General features: G+C 43.9%; 1 protein-coding gene and 1 long non-coding RNA gene across 5 annotated transcripts in view; one reads left to right on the top strand and one right to left on the bottom strand.

The window, feature by feature from the left end:
• Positions 1-12161, top strand: part of ppm1kb (protein phosphatase, Mg2+/Mn2+ dependent 1Kb) — a 42908-nt gene extending 30747 nt beyond the window's left edge. For 3 of the 4 annotated variants that reach the window (XM_070872731.1, XM_070872724.1, XM_070872740.1), the window contains exon 7: positions 6445-12161. In XM_070872731.1, coding sequence (XP_070728832.1) covers positions 6445-6576 — 132 coding nt within the window. In that variant the 3' untranslated portion in view covers positions 6577-12161. The remainder of the gene's footprint in view (positions 1-6444) is intronic. The other variant, XR_011591273.1, reaches the window with a different exon arrangement.
• Positions 1-18307, bottom strand: part of LOC139250271 (uncharacterized) — a 90719-nt gene that overhangs the window by 23519 nt on the left and 48893 nt on the right. The window lies entirely within an intron of this gene.

The following is an 18307-nucleotide window of genomic DNA, read 5'->3' as shown; positions in this document are numbered from 1 at the left end:
TGTTCAGCTATTGCCTAGATGCTGGCCTCACCAGAACTACCACTCCCAATAAGGTATTATTCAAAGCTGTTGATAGGGGGCCCCTCCATCCCATGAAGGAATGTTTTTTTTTTCATGGTGTTGACACCCAAAGCGAGTTCAATGCAAAGTCTCTGACACCATGGCCCCAAAATGACTGTGGCCCCACTGGGACTTCAGGCCACCAATCTATTGCACGCATGACCCAGCCAAAATTTGGGATCATGGTCGTTTGCTGAATCATTACAAAGCTGGTTGTCTGGGCAACCAAACTCTGGGACTGAGCCTGGGGCAATTTGGTTTGGTTCCAGTACTTGGGTTCAGCTTTGTGTTTCTTCAGCTGCGCCTAGTTTGTGGCATTACTGGGGTGTCTGTCTTGATTTTGGGGGGTGGCGGGGAGGATGACGGCGACTCATTTTTGATCCTTTCTCATTGATGAACAAACAAGTAAAAACGTTAGTAGAATTCCCAGTTGAAGAAATTGTTGCTCACATATTTGTCTAGGAGTGTGGCGTAAGTAGTGGACACCTCCATTTCCAGCAGAATTTAGGAGGGGAGTAGGAGGGAGGGGTGGGAGACAGTGACATGGTGGAACTGATTTCCCCCTCCAATTTCTGGCCCACCTGCCTACCCTAACTGGACTATTGCAGATCAGAACTGTTGCACCCCACATTTCATCATTTCATCAAAATGTACCTTTCCTAGCACTTCGAGAACAGAGTGTAGCACCTGTGATAATACACAAGAACATAAGTAGGAGGAGCAGGAATAGGCCATTTGGCCCCTCAAGCCTGCTCCGCCATTCAATAAGATCATGGCTGATCTGATCCTGGCCTCAACTCCCCTTCCCTGCCCGCTCCCCATAACCCTTGACTCCCTTATTGTTCAAAAATCTGTCTACTTCCATCTTAAATATATTCATTGACCCAGCCTCCACAGCTGTCTGGGGCAGAGAATTCCAAAGATTCACGCCCCCAGAAGAAATTCCTCCTCCTTTCCGTTTTAAATGGGTGACCCCTTATTCTGAAACTATGCCCCCTAATTCTAGATTCCTGCATGAAGGGAAACATCCTCTCTGCATCTACCCTGTTGAGCCCCCTCAGAATCTTGTACACTTCAGTAAGATCACCTAAACTCCAATGAGTATAGGCCCAACCTTTCTTCATATGACAACCCTTTCATCTCCGGAACCAACCAGGTGAACCTTCTCTGGACAGACTCCAATGCAAGTATATCCCTCCTTTTTAAATAAGGAGACAAAAACTGTACGCAATATTCCAGGTGTGGTCTTACTAATGCCCTGTAACAGTGTAGCAGGACTTCCCTATAACACTGTGCAAGAGGCCATGTGTGCCATTTATGAGGAGTAGCTGAAGAAAGGCCAAGCTAAGTTCAAGACTGGAACCAAACCAAACTGTCTCTGGCTCCGTGTCAAAGCTCTCTTGCCCAAAAGACCAGCTTTGTAAAGGTTCAGCAAACCAAAGCGAACAAATAAACAGACCCAGCACAAAATGGAATATTCTTTATCTATCTGATTTTATAGACTTTCCATTACCTAATGGGATGGAGTTATGACGCACCACAAGAAAGATATCGAGGGGGAAGAGGGAGGATTTCTGCAACATAAGGAGCTAATTGCAACAAAGTATGCAAATAGAAGTTCAAAAATTAAGGAAGAGTTTCAAGATTAATTCAGCGATCTCTTGCTCCTAAAATGAAGATATGCTGAAAGAGAGCATGGGTTGGAGAATTGGTGCTACTGTATTGTAGCCTTGTCTCACCCACCTCCTTTTAAGCACAGCTCCCTGCCAGAGTACAGTTTGATAGAGAATTCAAACAGGCTCATTTAGACAGACTGTGAAAATTCACAGACCCCCAAGTCAAGGCTGCTACATGCAGTTCGGCATGTTGCATTAACTCATCAATCAACTTGACATTTTCGGACCTTGGGTAGCGAGCCAATAAAACGTTAAAAGACTTTCAATTGAGCCAATAAGGTCAAAGAAGGCGAGTTCTTTTCTGTAAATTGATCCAGGTATAAAATACAGCCATTTTGACCATGTGTCTCAGTAAGACAAAGAAACTGGCAATCAGCCAGCAGCTTGTTACTCTCTGCCAAGATTTAAAAAGTTAAAACTACCATCGGAGTTCGTATTTCATTGGAAATTAAGAAATCTAACAGAGTTTAATTTTATGTTGCTAGATTGGCCCTAATGTGCTTGAATAATAAAATCAGTTCAGAAACTCGGGAGTGAAAAAACTGAAACCATTTTGTCACGTGACTGGAGTGCATACAAAACCACTTTTTAACTCCTTTTTGTGTACAACTGTTCAGTTCTTCCATTTCTTGGGATAGAAAACAGGTGCAGGAGCAGACCCTTCGAACCTGCTCCACCATTCAATATGATCATGGCTGATCATGCAACTTCAGTACCCCACTCCTGCTTTCTGTACATACCCCCTGATCCCTTTAGCCATAAGGGCCACATCTAACTCCCTTTTGAATATATCCAACAAACTGGACTCTAACTTTCTGTGGTAGAGAATTCCATAGGTTCACAATTCTCTGGGTGAAAAAGTTTCTCCTCATCTCGGTCCTATATGGCTTACCCCTTATCCTTAGACTGTGACCCTGGTTCTGGACTTCCCCAACATCGGGAACATTCTTCCTGCATCTGACCTGTCCAATCCCGTCAGAATTTTATGTGCTTCTATGAGATCCCCCCTCATTCTTCTAAATTCCAGTGAATATAAGCCTAGTCGATCCAGTCTTTCTTCATATGTCAGTCCTGCCATTCGGGGAATCAGTCTGGTGAACCTTCGCTGCACTCCCTCAATCGCAAAAATGTCCTTCCTCAGATTAGGAGACCAAAACTTCACACAATATTCAAGGTGTCGTCTCACCAAGGCCCTGTACAACTGCAGTAAGACCTCCCTGCTCCTACTCAAATCCTCTCGCTATGAAGGTCAACATGCCATTTGCTTTCTTTATTGCCTGCTGTATCTGCATGCCTACTTTCAATGACTCTTGTACCATGACACTCTGGTCTCGTTGCACCTCCCCTTTTACTAATCGGTCACCATTCAGATAATCTGCCTTCCTGTTTTTGCCACCAAAGTGGATAACATCACATTTATCCACATTATACTGCATCTGCCATGCATTTGCCCACTCGCCTAACCTGTCCAATCACCCTGCAGCCTCAGCATCCTCCTCACAGCTCATACTGCCACCCAGCTTAGTGTCATCTGCAAACTTGGAGATATTACACTCAATTCCTTCGTCTAAATCATTAATATATATTATAAATAGCTGTGGTCCCAGCACTGGTGATCCATTTTATATACATCTATGGTCCTTGATTTGTAGTTGGGTAAAGGTTTATTCATGGAACTTCAATTTTTGAAAATTACAATTAACTAAGTACTTTTTCTTGCATATGGTAACTGTAAACACTTAGCAGATGTTGTGTGGCAGACTACCGAACAATATTTTTGTAGTGTAAACCTTTGTACCCCCCCCCCCCCCCCCCCCCCCGTTGAGTCTCAGTTGGTATGGATTGGTGAAGGGTAAATCATGTGACTATTCTAGTCTAATTTGTGGTAGGGTTGAAGATAGGATTTTGTCTTCCTAATGTTGAGCTGGAGGCAGTTGAGACTCATTCAAGATTGAACGTTGAACAAGCAGTCTGACAGCACAAGTAGTTGATGGGTCAAGGGAGACAAAGGAGTAATAGAGCTTGGGGATAGCATCACATGTATGGAAGGTGACCACGTGCCTGTGGGTGATGTCATTGAGAGGTAGTATGTAGATGAGGAAGAACCAAGGGATAGATTCTTGGACTCCAGAGGTGAGCGTTGGAGAAGGAAAGAGTAGCCATTGCTGCTGATATATCTGCATTCAGATAACTAGGAATAAAACCAAAGAAACTGGATAACAGAAGAGACCACGAAGAAGGATGACATAATAGTGTCAAAATCTGTGGAGAGGTTCCGGCATGACGCACCATAGTCCTGAAGATAATTGTTTGTGACTTTGGTTAGGGCCATTTTGGTAATGTGAGAAGAGTGGAAGCTAGACTGGAGGGATTCAAGCAGCGTGCTTCAGGAGAGCTGGGCATGGAGTTAGGAGGTGACAACACCTTCAAGGACCGTACGAGGAAAGGGGGTTGGACATGAGGCCAAAACTTGGGTCACGTGTGGGTGATAACTAGTTTTGAAGGGTATCGTGGTATGCCTGAAGATGGGGAACCGTGAACTGTGCCAACTGGGACCATGAAAGGGAGTTAGTTGGGTGGGAACAGCATGGAATGAGCTGAATATGGGTGCCCTGGATGAGATTGGTGAAGGAGCAACTGCAGGCTTATTGGGTAGAGTGGGTGGAAGACATCAGGGCTGGGATTAAGAGGAAGCGGGACCACAATGGAGGCAGAAGCTCAGATGGTCTTTACCATGGCGACGAAGATATCCATGAGCTCATATTTAGTGTTTGAGAGAGACTGAGGCAGTTGATTGTAGCAAAAAGGAGCCTGGGGTTATCCTGACGCTCCAGAATGATTGACAATTAATGCGTAGTCTTGTCTGAGGAGAGTGAAGCACGATGGCGCTTGACTTCGTCAAGCCAAATTTAGCAATGGATTGTTAGGTCAGTTGTGTGCCAGGTAATGTTCCCCTCTAATTTCTGGGAGATGCGCTGCCCCTTTAAGGGGCTGCACTGCTTAGTCACAGTTTTGTACATGCGCAAAATTTAGAATTGGAAAAGCTCGTCCCAGGCTTTGCGGGACTGGCTGAGAACTGCATGGCCACTCAGCTTGGAGGGAACTTTGGTGCCAGTTATGCTCAAGTTTACACCCCTCAAACTTGATGTTGGGGAGATGCTCTAGGAAGAATACTAGAGGTGGGAGATGGTAATAGTATTGCTTGGAACGTCGAGAGCAAAGATGGAGGTAAGGGTGCCTTAAGTAAATTTTGAAAGTAGAGGCAGGGTCATGATGAATGGAGGGCCAGAGGTGGGGAATTGAGAGTGAGATTGTTTGTGTGTGGGGGGTGTGGGGTGGGGGGGGGGGGGAGGAGAAAGAGTTTTTGTCGTCCCCCCAATCAACAGTTAGTGAAAGTAATTAATAGCAAGTTGATAGGGTGTGGGTGGTATGGGAGATAAGACGGTGATCGGAGATTGAGATCGCAGGTGCAGGGAGGCCATGAGGTCCGGTGAGGTCGAGGAAAGTTGTTAAGGATAAGGGAAGGGAGGACAGGAGGAGGGTGGATTCAGAAGAGAGGGATTTGGAGGGGATATGGTGATTTGGTGCAGTGGAAATTGTGTTAAGAGATCGGGGGATAAGACGTGTAAATGGAGTTGAGGTACAAATCCATCATGATCTAATAGAATAACTGAACAGCCTCAAACAGTTGAATGGCCTTCTGTTCAGTTAGCCTCTGTATAGGAAGAGACATGGTTGGGCACCTTTTGAGAGGAAGTCACCTTGGGATAGTAAAATGCTAGAGGAGTAGGGCAAGAGGTTGAGGTGTAACTTTGAGATAAGGGCCACACTGCCATTGTGATTTAGGCGGGGTTGGGTTGAAAGATATGACCTTGCACAAAAGCTTCTTTAAGGAAGAAGGAGCCATGTTTCTGTCATTGCCAAGATGGTGATAGTCATTCACAACATCAAGCACATCTAGACGAGTTGGTGATTGTGCACATGTGAGATCTGAGGGGGATGGTGGTATAAAGGGTGGAAGGGATGGGGACGAGGTTGGGAGAGATGGAACACTTGAGAATCACGCTAGACAAAATAGTTGATGCATAGAGGATGGAGTAGTTGCGGTTACTGCTCTTTAGGAGGCAATACCAGAGAAGCACTGTGGGTCGCCATGGGCCTTTCCAGGGCATTCAAGCTTAGGACAGTGAAGGTAAGCTGAGAAGTAGTAATGGGTTAGCGTAGGGATCAAGGGGTGCAGAATACTCTAGGAGGGGAAATTAAAGGTGGCATGGCTGGGTGAGGGGGGTAGAAGGACCAAAAAAAGGAAATAGAAATAATGGGCTGAAGTCTGGATATACCATAAAAGTTGGCACTAAGCATCACCAAAAACTACCTTTGCTTTTGATTCGGCAATTCAATTAGCCCTTGTGCTCTTGTGATACATGTTAATCTCCATCTGCCAGTATGTGGTGCTGTTTAGGCAGCAGGCTTCCACAACTGGCTGAGGAGTTCTTCTAGCTGCAAGTTGTGGCAACCAGGAGGTCTGGGGTGTGTTTACTTTCTAATTCAAATTCGCCGCAGCTCAGCATCATTTATAAAGCAGACATTCATAGTTTGCAAGATGGCCAAGTGGCGTACTAAATGCTTTTTTAAACAAATGTGTAGTGTTACCCAGAGAAGCATTTTGTTTTGGCAGTGTAATGATTCGAATCTCCTTTTGTTGCAGGCACTGCAGTATGGTGCAGAAGATAACAGTACTATTATTGTGGTTCCATTTGGTGCATGGGGGAAACACAAGAACTCTGACATCAGCTTTTCATTCAGCCGAAGCTTTGTCTCCAGTGGAAGATGGGCATGAAGTTGTGACTACAGAAAGACTCTAGTCAGATCCTGCTCACTGTCCAGTTTTCAAAAAGGATCCATTTAAGACCACTTTCAAAGACAATATACTTAGTATTTCCATTTGGTGAATGTCTGGCCTGTTAAGATCTGTAATGTGAATAAAGGCAGCTAGCCAGACATAGAATTAAAGCATTGCTGTGTCATTTGAACAAAGGATTTAATAACTGGACATAAATATTGATCTTTTGGAGAAGAGCAGACACAGGTATTCTAAATTCACTAATTGATTATTTTAGATGTTTAGGTGTATGAAAATTGTCGTCTTGTATAACTTAAAGGCTTTTGTGTTGTAAGTCACAGTAACTGGTTATATTCAGCTTGGTGCAACAGTGCAAAGACAATTTGTGCCCATACTAATGTGTTTTCTGTTCTGGCACTGAAACAAGTATGTTTGTTGCAGTACAAATATTGGATGTCCTATCCGATGCTGGGAATGGGGAAAAAATTGTGCTGGATCCTGATTACCTCTAATCTAATACTGTTTATCCAATGTATGCTTGAAAGAACCTTTTGCTCCGCTCTGAACAATTTAAATACATTTTTTTTTAAACTTTCCCTGCTAAACTCGCGCTAGGTTTTACCCAAAGAGAAATCAAAGTTTTAGAGCATTTAAGCCTTTTCACTTTTCAAGCCTGACTATTCTAATTTCCTCTGCTTCTAACGTGGCCACCAAAACACAGATGAAATTTGTGCTTTAATGTATTGTCAGCTAGAGCTTGGGTTAAGTTTTTCTTTTGTTTCCTATTGTAAACTAAATGTGCTTGGGATTTGTAGCTGAAAGTCCAACTCCTCATACTTAATGGGTATGGGGGCTGCCTCAAAAGTTGTAATTTCTACCACAAATCGCTGTGCCTTCACAGATCACTACCCAAATGGCTGTGTGGGATATGACCAGAATATCTATAGCGGTGTATCTTTTCCAGCATTCCTCTCTGGTGGAATTTTGTGTCAAGTGTGGTAGACTTGGATTTATGATTGGTGTTGTTTGAGTTTCAATAGAGTAGAGGGATATTCACTTGATCCCAAAGCAGGAGGCTGTCAAAATTAGTCTGTGCTGCTCCTGAATATGGACCTAAATCAATTCTGCCTCTGTAGCACCTTGGGATGGGTTTTGTACATTTTAAAGGTTGCTGTAAATGACTGGAAGTGTTAGTTGAATGAATGCCATTTTCTTACTGTATTCTTAACGGTGTTGAATTTGCCCAAATTCTCAAAAGCAGGAGTGTCCATTTTTGTTTGTGTGGAGAGCAAGCACAGTTGTGTAATCTTGTCTGTTGGAGCTTGAAGATAGTAACTGGAAGATTGGAATCTATAGAGTCTAAAGCAGCTCGGGCTAAAATATTTTCTTATTTTTTTATTAAAAAAAAAGTTTGCACTTTTACGCTATTTAAAAATAAAAGGCTAAAACAAAATACGTGGACTATTTTGAGGGCCTGGGGTGGGGAGGGGCGGGGACAGTGAATGCATTGAGGGAGAGGCAAGAAAAAGTGAGTTGTGAAACTTGGCACAATGTGGAATAAACTGTATAAAGTATGAATGGGAGAGAACCCATTTTAGAAGAGAAGAATGTGTTCTTTACCATAAAACTGAAGGATAATGGAAATTAGTAGTACAAGCCATGCCAATGTGTTTTCTTCCTTTCTCTTGCACCCCTGCCCCCCCCCCCCTCAATCCCAAATGCTCCAGTGTAAAAGATTGAATTGGAACACTTATTCTAACCATGTCTTTTTATAGCTTGTAGAACGCTAGCAATTGATAGGCTGGGTTTGCTTACATTTTGAGGCAGTACTAGAAGGCGTACCTTGACCTACAGTAAGTTTTAAAGCAAGATCTTTCAGATGATCCCTTGGGTTTAATTTCTTCAGTCATGATCATATACAACTATTTGTATATCCTGAGATGGTATGGCTTTTTTTTGGGTGTCGATTTTATTTGTAAGTCGGCTAAATTAGATAGATTTTTGTAGAGGACATAGAGAGGCTGCAAAGAGATTTAGATAGGTTAAGCGAATGGGCTAAGGTTTGGCAGATGGAATACAATGTCGGAAAATGTGAGGTCATCCACCTTGGGGAGGGGGGGGGGGTGGAAGAGAAAAGAGAGAAACAGTAAAAGGGAATATTATTTGAATGGGGAGAAATTACAACATGCTGCGGTGCAGAGGGACCTGGGGGTCCTTGTGCATGAAACTCTTTTGGAGTCCAAAAAGTTAGTTTGCAGGTGCAGCAGGTAATCAGGAAGGCGAATGGAATGTTGGCCTTCATTGCGAGAGGGATGGAGTACAAAAGCAGGGAGGTCCTGCTGCAACTGTACAGGGTATTGGTGAGGCCGCACCTGGAGTACTGCGTGCAGTTTTGGTCACCTTAAGGAAGGATATACTAGCTTTGGAGGGGGTACAGAGACGATTCACTAGGCTGATTCCGGAGATGAGGGGGTTACCTTATGATGATAGATTGAGTAGACTGGGTCTTTACTCGGAGTTCAGAAGGATGAGGGGTGATCTTATAGAAACATTTAAAATAATGAAAGGGATAGACAAGATGGAGGCAGTGAGGTTGTTTCCACTGGTCGGGGAGACTAGAACTAGGGGACACAGCCTCAAAATACGGGGGAGCCAATTTAGAACCGAGTTGAGAAGGAATTTCTCCTCCCAGAGGGTTGTGAATCTGTGGAATCCTCTGCACAGGGAAGCAGTTGAGACTAGCTCATTGAATGTATTCAAATCACAGATAGATTTTTAACCAATAAGGGAATTAAGGGTTATGGGGAGCGGGCGGGTAAGTGGAGCTGAGTCCACGGCCAGATCAGCCATGATCTTGTTGAATGGCGGAGCAGGCTCGAGGGGCTAGATGGCCTACTCCTGTTCCTAATTCTTATGTTCTTGTGACTCTAGTGGAATTGAGGGATATGGAGATCAGGTGGGAAAGTGGAGTTGAGGTCAAAGATCAGCCTTGATCTTATTGAATGGCGGAGCAGGCTCGAGGGGCCGTATTGCCTTGTTCTGCTCTTAATTCCCTCATGTTCTTGAGTAAATTGAAATGCTGTAGTTTAATTACAGTGTGAAAGCAGAATGGTCAGAGATGGAAAGCGATTTTTCCCTGCTGGTTTCATCCATTTAGTAAATCTCCATTTCTACACACTATTTTCTAAAATTGAGTTTCTTGATAATTTCTATAAAATACTCGATAGTTTTTTTTAAACTGTCCTTCCCCGTAGTGTTGAGCTCACCCCATCATACTCTCTGTTACTGCACCAAATTGTACAACTTTGCAGAGCTGCAAGAAAAGATTGTTCAGTACTTCAGTCATGTAAACTTCAGCACAAAACACGCTGCTGTCGCTATTTTAACTGTGATTTGTAAACCAGCGAGACTGAGCCAATCTCTTCTCTGGAAATGCTGGTGGTGTAAAGTCTAATTTGCACTTGCTACATGCACATAATTAGAATCTGGATCCTTGGAATGGTAGGTGGTGCTGAAGTGCGTTACAGGCACGTTATAGGGAGATTTTCAGAAGTGGCGAATGCTTTAAATCTGGCTCTAACTGTATTTATAGTTTTGTTAACTACCATTTTCAAGCAGTTGATGTCCAGAAATCATTTTAGTGACCCAAGTCTGTGCATGCAGGCACTTCTGCTCAGTCTTGTATTATAAAGTGTATAATATATGTAAATACTCGTATATTTATTGATTAATACTATATACAGTAGATCTATATTTGTCTTGGTAGTAAATATGTATTATATTATGATTGAACTGGCTTTCTTTGTACAGATTTTGCACTTGTATTTTAACCATGTCTTTTTATAACCTGTAGAACTCTAGCAATCCATAGGCAGGGTTTGCTTACATTTTAGAGGCAATACTAGAAGGCACACATTTTATTCATCTGAAGGACTGCTATTGGTGAGCTACTGATAAGAATTCAACTTTTTCTGTTTTTTTTTCTTGCAAATCGAAGTCCATTTGGAAGGAAATCTGTTCATTTTGTTAAGAAAAGACTACTCTGTTTGTTGTGTAGTCACTGCACTGTCTAGCACATAAATGCTTTCAACATGTAGAATTGTACTGCAATCAGAACAAAATGTGATTTGTATGCTTTGAGTGCACAATGTTGTGGTGTAACCTTGTGTGCAGTTCCCAAAACAACAAAGCTTAGTGTGTATGTGTTTTAAAAACAAAACAGACTGGACAATGAAACCTAAAGCTATGAAATAATATAGGACAAAGTGCAACCATGTTCAGTATAATATCTACATTGTACTATACCCACTGGCTGCATTGCGTTGCTGTAAATTTATGTAAAATCGGTACCCAACTGCAGTGATATCACTTAATTGAGTGTAGAGTTATGCAAATGTGAATTATTGCTGGATTTAATGAAACCAGTAACTTGAGAGACTCGTCTCAGTCAGCATCGGTGGTGGTAAATTTCTTCCCAACTATCACGCACCACATTAAATTATCTTTGGTTTTAGTGGAACTTAGGAGATTTTAGTTGTGCGACCCTTATAATATTGTCTAATGCTAAAATACTGAGCAGTACATCATGAAGATAATGGTTGTCATAGTTTGAACTGTTCTTGAACTATTGTCATCTTATGGGTAATGTAGTATAGTGCTCTGTTTCTGGACTAGTAATCCAGAGAACACAAGTTCAAATCCCACCATGCCAGTTTGAGAATTTCAATTCGTGACCATAAAGCTGTCTGATTGCTGTAAAAAAGCCAACCGGCTCACTAATGTCCTTTTTAGAGAAGGAAACCTACTGTCTTTACCCGTTCTAGTCTATATGTAACTCCAGACCCACACCAATGTAGTTGACTCTTAACTGCCTTATGAACTGGCCTAGCAAGCCCCTCCATTGTATCAAACTTTCCAGCAAGTCTGTGCTGGAAATAACTTCCTTACTGTGAATTATCGAAAGCAATTTTTAATCATCAGATTTGGACCAAATAATTGTTTGGTCAGACAGTTGTTTCATGTAGAGCAGCAACTGAGTAGTTTAAATGCCTGAATGGAATGTGAAAGCAACTTGTGTATATAAGATTTGAGTTGTTCTGGTTTAAAAGGGTGATTTAAAATGGAGCAATGCTACATATGTAGTTTTCTGAGTTTTTCTTCTATTTTATTTTCTCCTAATTTGATTCTGGAATATTCTACCATCATTTAAAGGAATCTGCCAAATGAATTTGCAGTGGCAACAGCTGTATATTAATCAATAATGCGGTATAACTCTGCCTATATATGTAATGCTGATTTATTTTAATTTGTTTCAGAAGTCTGAGCTTTGAAGGTTTTAAAATGTCAAGTTGACATTGTATTAGAATTCCCACTTTTTTTCTTTTCCAATGTCCTACTTGGATTTACAGTATGGAAGATACTACTTGTACGATACTGGCTACAATGCATTTTTTTAAAGTTTGAATTGTAGATGTTTTGGATAGCGCATGATAACAGCATGTTCTGCTGTTGTACAGTAACTGTGATAAAATATAAACTGTATTTAACCTTTCAGAATACTAAATAAAATTATTTACATATAATTGTGTGTGTGAGATTCTTTGTCCCATCCTCCACCGCCGCCCCCAACCCGCTAAACCTTTATTACAGCATCTCTCCAAGCATTTAAAACAAAAACTGTTTGCCAAATTGAAAAGCAATCTACCCGGTGCTCATTAACGAGCAGAACATTGGACAACTGGTGTAATGTATGCATCTGGTGAGTATACCCAAAGGTTTGTAGAGTTGTTGCATTGAAACATAGAAACATAGAAAATAGGTGCAGGAGTAGGCCATTCAGCCCTTCTAGCCTGCACCGCCATTCAATGAGTTCATGGCTGAACATGCAACTTCAGTACCCCCTTCCTGCTTTCTCGCCATACCCCTTGATCCCCCGAGTAGTAAGGACTTCATCTAATTCCCTTTTGAATATATTTAGTGAATTGGCCTCAACTACTTTCTGTGGTAGAGAATTCCACAGGTTCACCACTCTCTGGGTGAAGAAGTTTCTCCTCATCTCGATCCTAAATGGCTTACCCCTTATCCTTAGACTGTGACCCCTGGTTCTGGTCTTCCCCAACATTGGGAACATTCATACCTGCATCTAACCTGTCTAAACCCGTCAGAATTTTAAATGTTTCTATGAGGTCCCCTCTCATTCTTCTGAACTCCAGTGAATACAAGCCCAGTTGATCCAGTCTTTCTTGATAGGTCAGTCCCACCATCCCGGGAATCAGTCTGGTGAATCTTCGCTGCACTCCCTCAATAGCAAGAATGTCCTTCCTCAAGTTAGGAGACCAAAACTATACACAATACTCCAGGTGTGGCCTCACCAAGGCCCTGTACAACTGTAGCAACACCTCCCTGCCCCTGTACGCAAATCCCCTCGCTATGAAGTCCAACATGCCATTTGCTTTCTTAACCGCCTGCTGTACCTGCATGTCAACCTTCAATGACTGATGTACCATGACACCCAGGTCTCGTTGCACCTCCCCTTTTCCTAATCTGTCACCATTCAGATAATAGTCTGTCTCTCTGTTTTTACCACCAAAGTGGATAACCTCACATTTATCCACATTATACTTCATCTGCAATGCATTTGCCCACTCACCTAACCTATCCAAGTCGCTCTGCAGCCTCATAGCATCCTCCTCGCAGCTCACACTGCCACCCAACTTAGTGTCATCCGCAAATTTGAAGATACTACATTTAATCCCCTCGTCTAAATCATTAATGTACAATGTAAACAGCTCGGGCCCCAGCACAGAACCTTGCGGTACCCCACTAGTCACTGCCTGCCATTCTGAAAAGTCCCCATTTACTCCTATTCTTTGCTTCCTGTCTGACAACCAGTTCTCAATCCATGTCAGCACACTACCCCCAATCCCATGTGCTTTAACTTTGCACATTAATCTCTTGTGTGGGACCTTGTCGAAAGCCTTCTGAAAGTCCAAATATACCACATCAACTGGTTCCCCCTTGTCCACTTTACTGGAAACATCCTCAAAAAATTCCAGAAGGTTTGTCAATCATGATTTCCCTTTCACAAATCCATGCTGACTTGGACCTATCATGTCACCATTTTCCAAATGCACTGCTATGACATCCTTAATAATTGATTCCATCATTTTACCCACTACTGAGATCAGGCTAATTCCCTGTTTTCTCTCACCCTCCTTTTTTAAAAAGTGGGGTTACATTGGCTACCCTCCACTCGATAGGAACTGATCCAGAGTCAATGGAATGTTGGAAAATGACTGTCAATGCATCCGCTATTTCCAAGGTCACCTCCTTAAGTACTCTGGGATGCAGTCCATCAGGCCCTGGGGATTTATCGGCCTTCAATCCCATCAATTTCCCCAACACAATTTCCCGACTAATAAAGATTTCCCTCAGTTCCTCCTCCTTACTAGACCCTCTGACCCCTTTTATATCCGGAAGGTTGTTTGTGTCCTCCTTAGTGAACCAAAGTACTTGTTCAATTGGTCTGCCATTTCTTTGTTCCCCGTTATGACTTCCCCTGATTCTGACTGCAGGGGACCTACGTTTGTCTTTACTAACCTTTTTCTCTTTACATACCTATAGAAACTTTTGCAATCCGCCTTAATGCGGCTTAGCCAGTCCTGTGATGTTCACGAGATTCAATAAAACCCCAGCCAGTTGGGACTAGGTCATACACGATGAGGTATGTAGTTGTGAGACTAGTGGATGAACTGGTATTGTGTAGTGTGATTGTTAAACCTTTGTTAATAAACCAACTAGTTCTTATTAGCAAGGTGTATGAATTCTTAAGCAAAGAACGCATGAAGGAAATGCATTACAACTGGAATTCTATTTTTCTTTTAAACTCTGTACAGAGTTGTGCAGCAGCTGATCAAACCCCATTGCCTCTCCAGAAAGTGTTAATGCTTTTTTTAAAAAAAGGGTTCGATAGGGTAGATACAGAGAAACTATTTCCTCTGGTGGGGTAAATCAAGAACGAGTGGACATAATCTTAAAAATTGGAGCTAGGCCATTGGAGGAGTCGGGAAGCACTTTTTCTACACTAAGGGCAGTAGCAATCTGGAATTTTCTTTTCCCTCCTCCTCCTCCTTCCCTCCCCCTCCACCCAAAGGTTGTGGATGCTGGGTCAATTGACATGTCGATGGATTTTTGTCATGCAAGGGTATCGAGGGATGTGGAGCGAAGGTGTGTATCAGACAGAGGATTTTTTTAACCATCGTTGTTTTGTCGCCCGTCGTCACGTGGACCAGAAGAGATTGGGCATCGCACCAGAGTGTGATCAGTGTATCAGAGAGTAGTAGTGATAACCGCCCTCCTATATGGCTCAGAGACATGGACTATGTACAGCAGGCACTTCAAAGCGCCGGGGAAGTACCACCAGCGCTGCTTCCGCAAGATCCTACAAATCCATTGGCAGGACAGGCGCACCAATGTCCATGTCCTCTCTCAGGCCAACATCCCCAGCATCGAGGCATTGACCACGCTCGACCAGCTCCGGCGGACGGGACACATCGTCCGCATGCCCCATACGAGACTTCCAAAGCGAGCAAGTGGGGTTGAGTCCAAAATCAACTCGGCCATCATCATAGGCAGTCCCTTGGAATCGAGGAAGAAGTGAGTTATTTGGTGGCTGAACAGTCCAATACCAGAGCCACAATCTCTGTCGCAGGTGGGACAGATAGTCGTTGAGGGAAGGGGTGGGTGGGACTGGTTTGCCGCACGCTCTTTCCACTGCCTGCGCTTGATTTCTGCATGCTCTTGACGTTGAGACTCGAGGTGCTCAGTACCCTCCCAGATGCACTTCCTCCACTTAGGGTGGTCTTTGGCCAGGGATTCCCAGGTGTCGGGGATGTCTCCTTTATCAGGGAAGCTTTGAGTGTGTCCTTGTAACGTTTCCGCTCAGCCCGGATCTCATGGAATGACAGAGCAGGCTCGAGGGGGCTGAATAACCGACGACGACGACGACTCCTATTTCTTGGTTTTTTTCTGTTCAAGTTGCGTTATTTGGAGATAAGCCAAAGAACATTTTTTTACAAGTACACTTCAATAAATCCACCGATATGCAGCTTAATAGAACCCATTCAAGTTTATGATGGTACAATCAATTAGATAATTGGGTAATGAAAACTGGATAGACTACAAATCTAAATTAAACATGCACTGAGCTTTACAGACAGTGCTGTAAGCAGCAAGGGATGGACAGGTGTTGAGCTGCAGTCTTTACCCAAGGTGTGCTTGTCAAATAAGTATTCAGCCATTCCGTTTTCAGGAGCAACCAAGTTCCGCAAGTTGGTTACCATAGTCTCCAAATAGCTTCGTAGATTTGACCTGCTAATCCAGGTAGTAGGTCTTCAGGATCGTGGCCTTCCGCGAGAGGTGGGCACTGCCGGCAACCAAATTTTAATTTGAACTACATGTCTAAAGTTTAATTTGTTTAAATTGGCCAGGGATTTTTATCTGGTTTTTGCCTCTCCCAGGAGATCACGTGGCTCCGGTTAGGGTGGAGTGCAGAATGGTTCACTATAAGGGGTGTCACAGTTGTGTGAGGCGGACTGGTTGTGCTGGGTGCTCTTTGCCTTTCCACCATTGTTCGCAGGTTTATATGTATGTTTATATGTGGGCAGCCCATTCCTGTGTGAGAACACCACTGCAGGTCGGGGCTATAAATAGAGCTGGAGCGCCAGGCCCTGCAACATCGTGGGTGAAGGTGCGGGGCCCAGAAGAGCTGAGGGCCCAGGGGCAGCACGGGCCAGCCCACACTGCGATATGTGTGCGCACTAGGTCCGTACAGCAGAGCAAGTCTCCAGTCGTCTTGGTTAATCCTTGCCCCTGGACCAAGACCTAGTTCTGTCAAGCCCGTGTGGTGGCTGGTGTGCAACGGTCACCCCGTGTTTAAAAAAATCCACGCACAGGCAAATTTTCACCCTTCAATTGGAGTTCAGGATTGGAACATCGGGTCCTTCATTGAAACGCCTGTGAACTTGTGGAAGCAAGTCATCCTCGTTCGAGGGACTGCCTATGATTGATATGTAACCTTTAGGGCTGCTGACTGAGGGCCATGCACCAGCAGCCTTATAGGTTACATATAAACCTATGAACAATGACGAAAAGGCAAAGACCACCCAGCCCAAACCAGTCCGCTTCACACAACTGCGACACCCCTTACACTGAAACATTCTACACCAGAGCCATGTGATCTCCTGGGAGAGGCAAAAACCAGATTAAAAACCCAGGCCAATTTAGGGAGAAATAATCTGAGAAAATTCCTCTCCGACCCATCCAGGCGATCGAAACTACTCCAGGAGATCACCCTGGCTGTTTCAATTCCCTGCAGCACTTACCATTATATCTGCTCCGTCCAACAAAAGGTTATCCAGTCTAATCCCAATTACCAGCTCTAGGTCTGTAACCCTGCAGGTTACTGTAGTGTCCTTACACCATACTATAGAATCACACGAGGCATGTACTGCAGACAAGGTCACTATGTGACCTGAACCTTTATTCTCAGGACCATGAAGTGCTGACCCTACGTGGGACCTCCCTTTATATACCTGGATGACCAGGTGAGGAGTATCTCCCACAAGTTCACCTCGTGGTCAAGGTGTGCATATCTCAGGTGTATACAGTGTACAGTGTTGTTACATAAAGATTACAGTTATGTGAAGGTTACGAACATAACATCACCTCCCCAAAACGTCTTTGGGTCAAAGATTGAGTCTTTCAGGCAGTCGACGCTCTCGCGTGGAGCGCCGCAGTTGGGGCTCTGGTGGTTGAGCCTTGGCATACGTCTCTGTCGCCTGAGGTGATTCCGGGCTGGCCGCAGGGACTGTGCATGCTGGTGAATGTCCTTGTTGCTTGTTCACTGGCAGTGGTGTGGGTAACATCTCATGATCTTCCTCAGTGTCCATGCTGAACCTTTTCTTTACTTGGTCCAGATGTTTGCGGCATATCTGCCCATTGTTAAGTCTGACCACTATGACCCTATTCCCCTCTTTGCCAGTTACAGTACCCTCAAGCCACTTGAGTCCCAAAGCATGATTGAGAACGAATACAGAGTCATCGATTTCTGTGCATCTCCCCACTGAGTTGCGATCATGGCACTCGATTTGGGACTGGCGCTTGCCCTCAACAATGTCTGACAGAGCTGGATGAATGAGGGACAGCTGCGTTTTAAGCATACGTTTCATGCGTAGTTCCACGGGCGGGACTCCCATGAGCGAATGCGGCCGGGACCTATAGGCCAGCAGGAGGCGCGATAGGCGGTACTGAAGAGAGGGTCCTTGAATCCCTGTTTTATGATTTGAACCGCACATTCCGCCTGGCCATTGGAAGCCGGCTTGAACGGTGCTGTCCTGACGTGTTTGATACCATTACCCAACATAAACTCCTGGAATTCATAGCTAGTGAAACACGGGCCATTGTCGCTAACCAGGGTGTCCGGCAAGCCATGGATCGCAAAGACCGTACGCAGACTCTCCACAGTGGTGGATGTCTTGCACGAATTCAATATGATGCACTCGATCCATTTCGAGTATGCATCGACAACAATCAGCAACATTTTTCCCATGAACGGGCCCGCATAGTCTACGTGAATACATGACCAGTGGGGCCTCCCTGGGGGCATTTCCCAGCTGAGCATACGTCGTGCACCTGCGAACACAGTGTTCCAGATCTGAATCAATTCCCG

This window comes from Pristiophorus japonicus, chromosome 2 (genome assembly GCF_044704955.1).
Source record: "Pristiophorus japonicus isolate sPriJap1 chromosome 2, sPriJap1.hap1, whole genome shotgun sequence".
Classification (NCBI taxonomy): domain Eukaryota; kingdom Metazoa; phylum Chordata; class Chondrichthyes; family Pristiophoridae; genus Pristiophorus; species Pristiophorus japonicus.
This window is presented reverse-complemented; position numbering and strand designations above follow the sequence as displayed.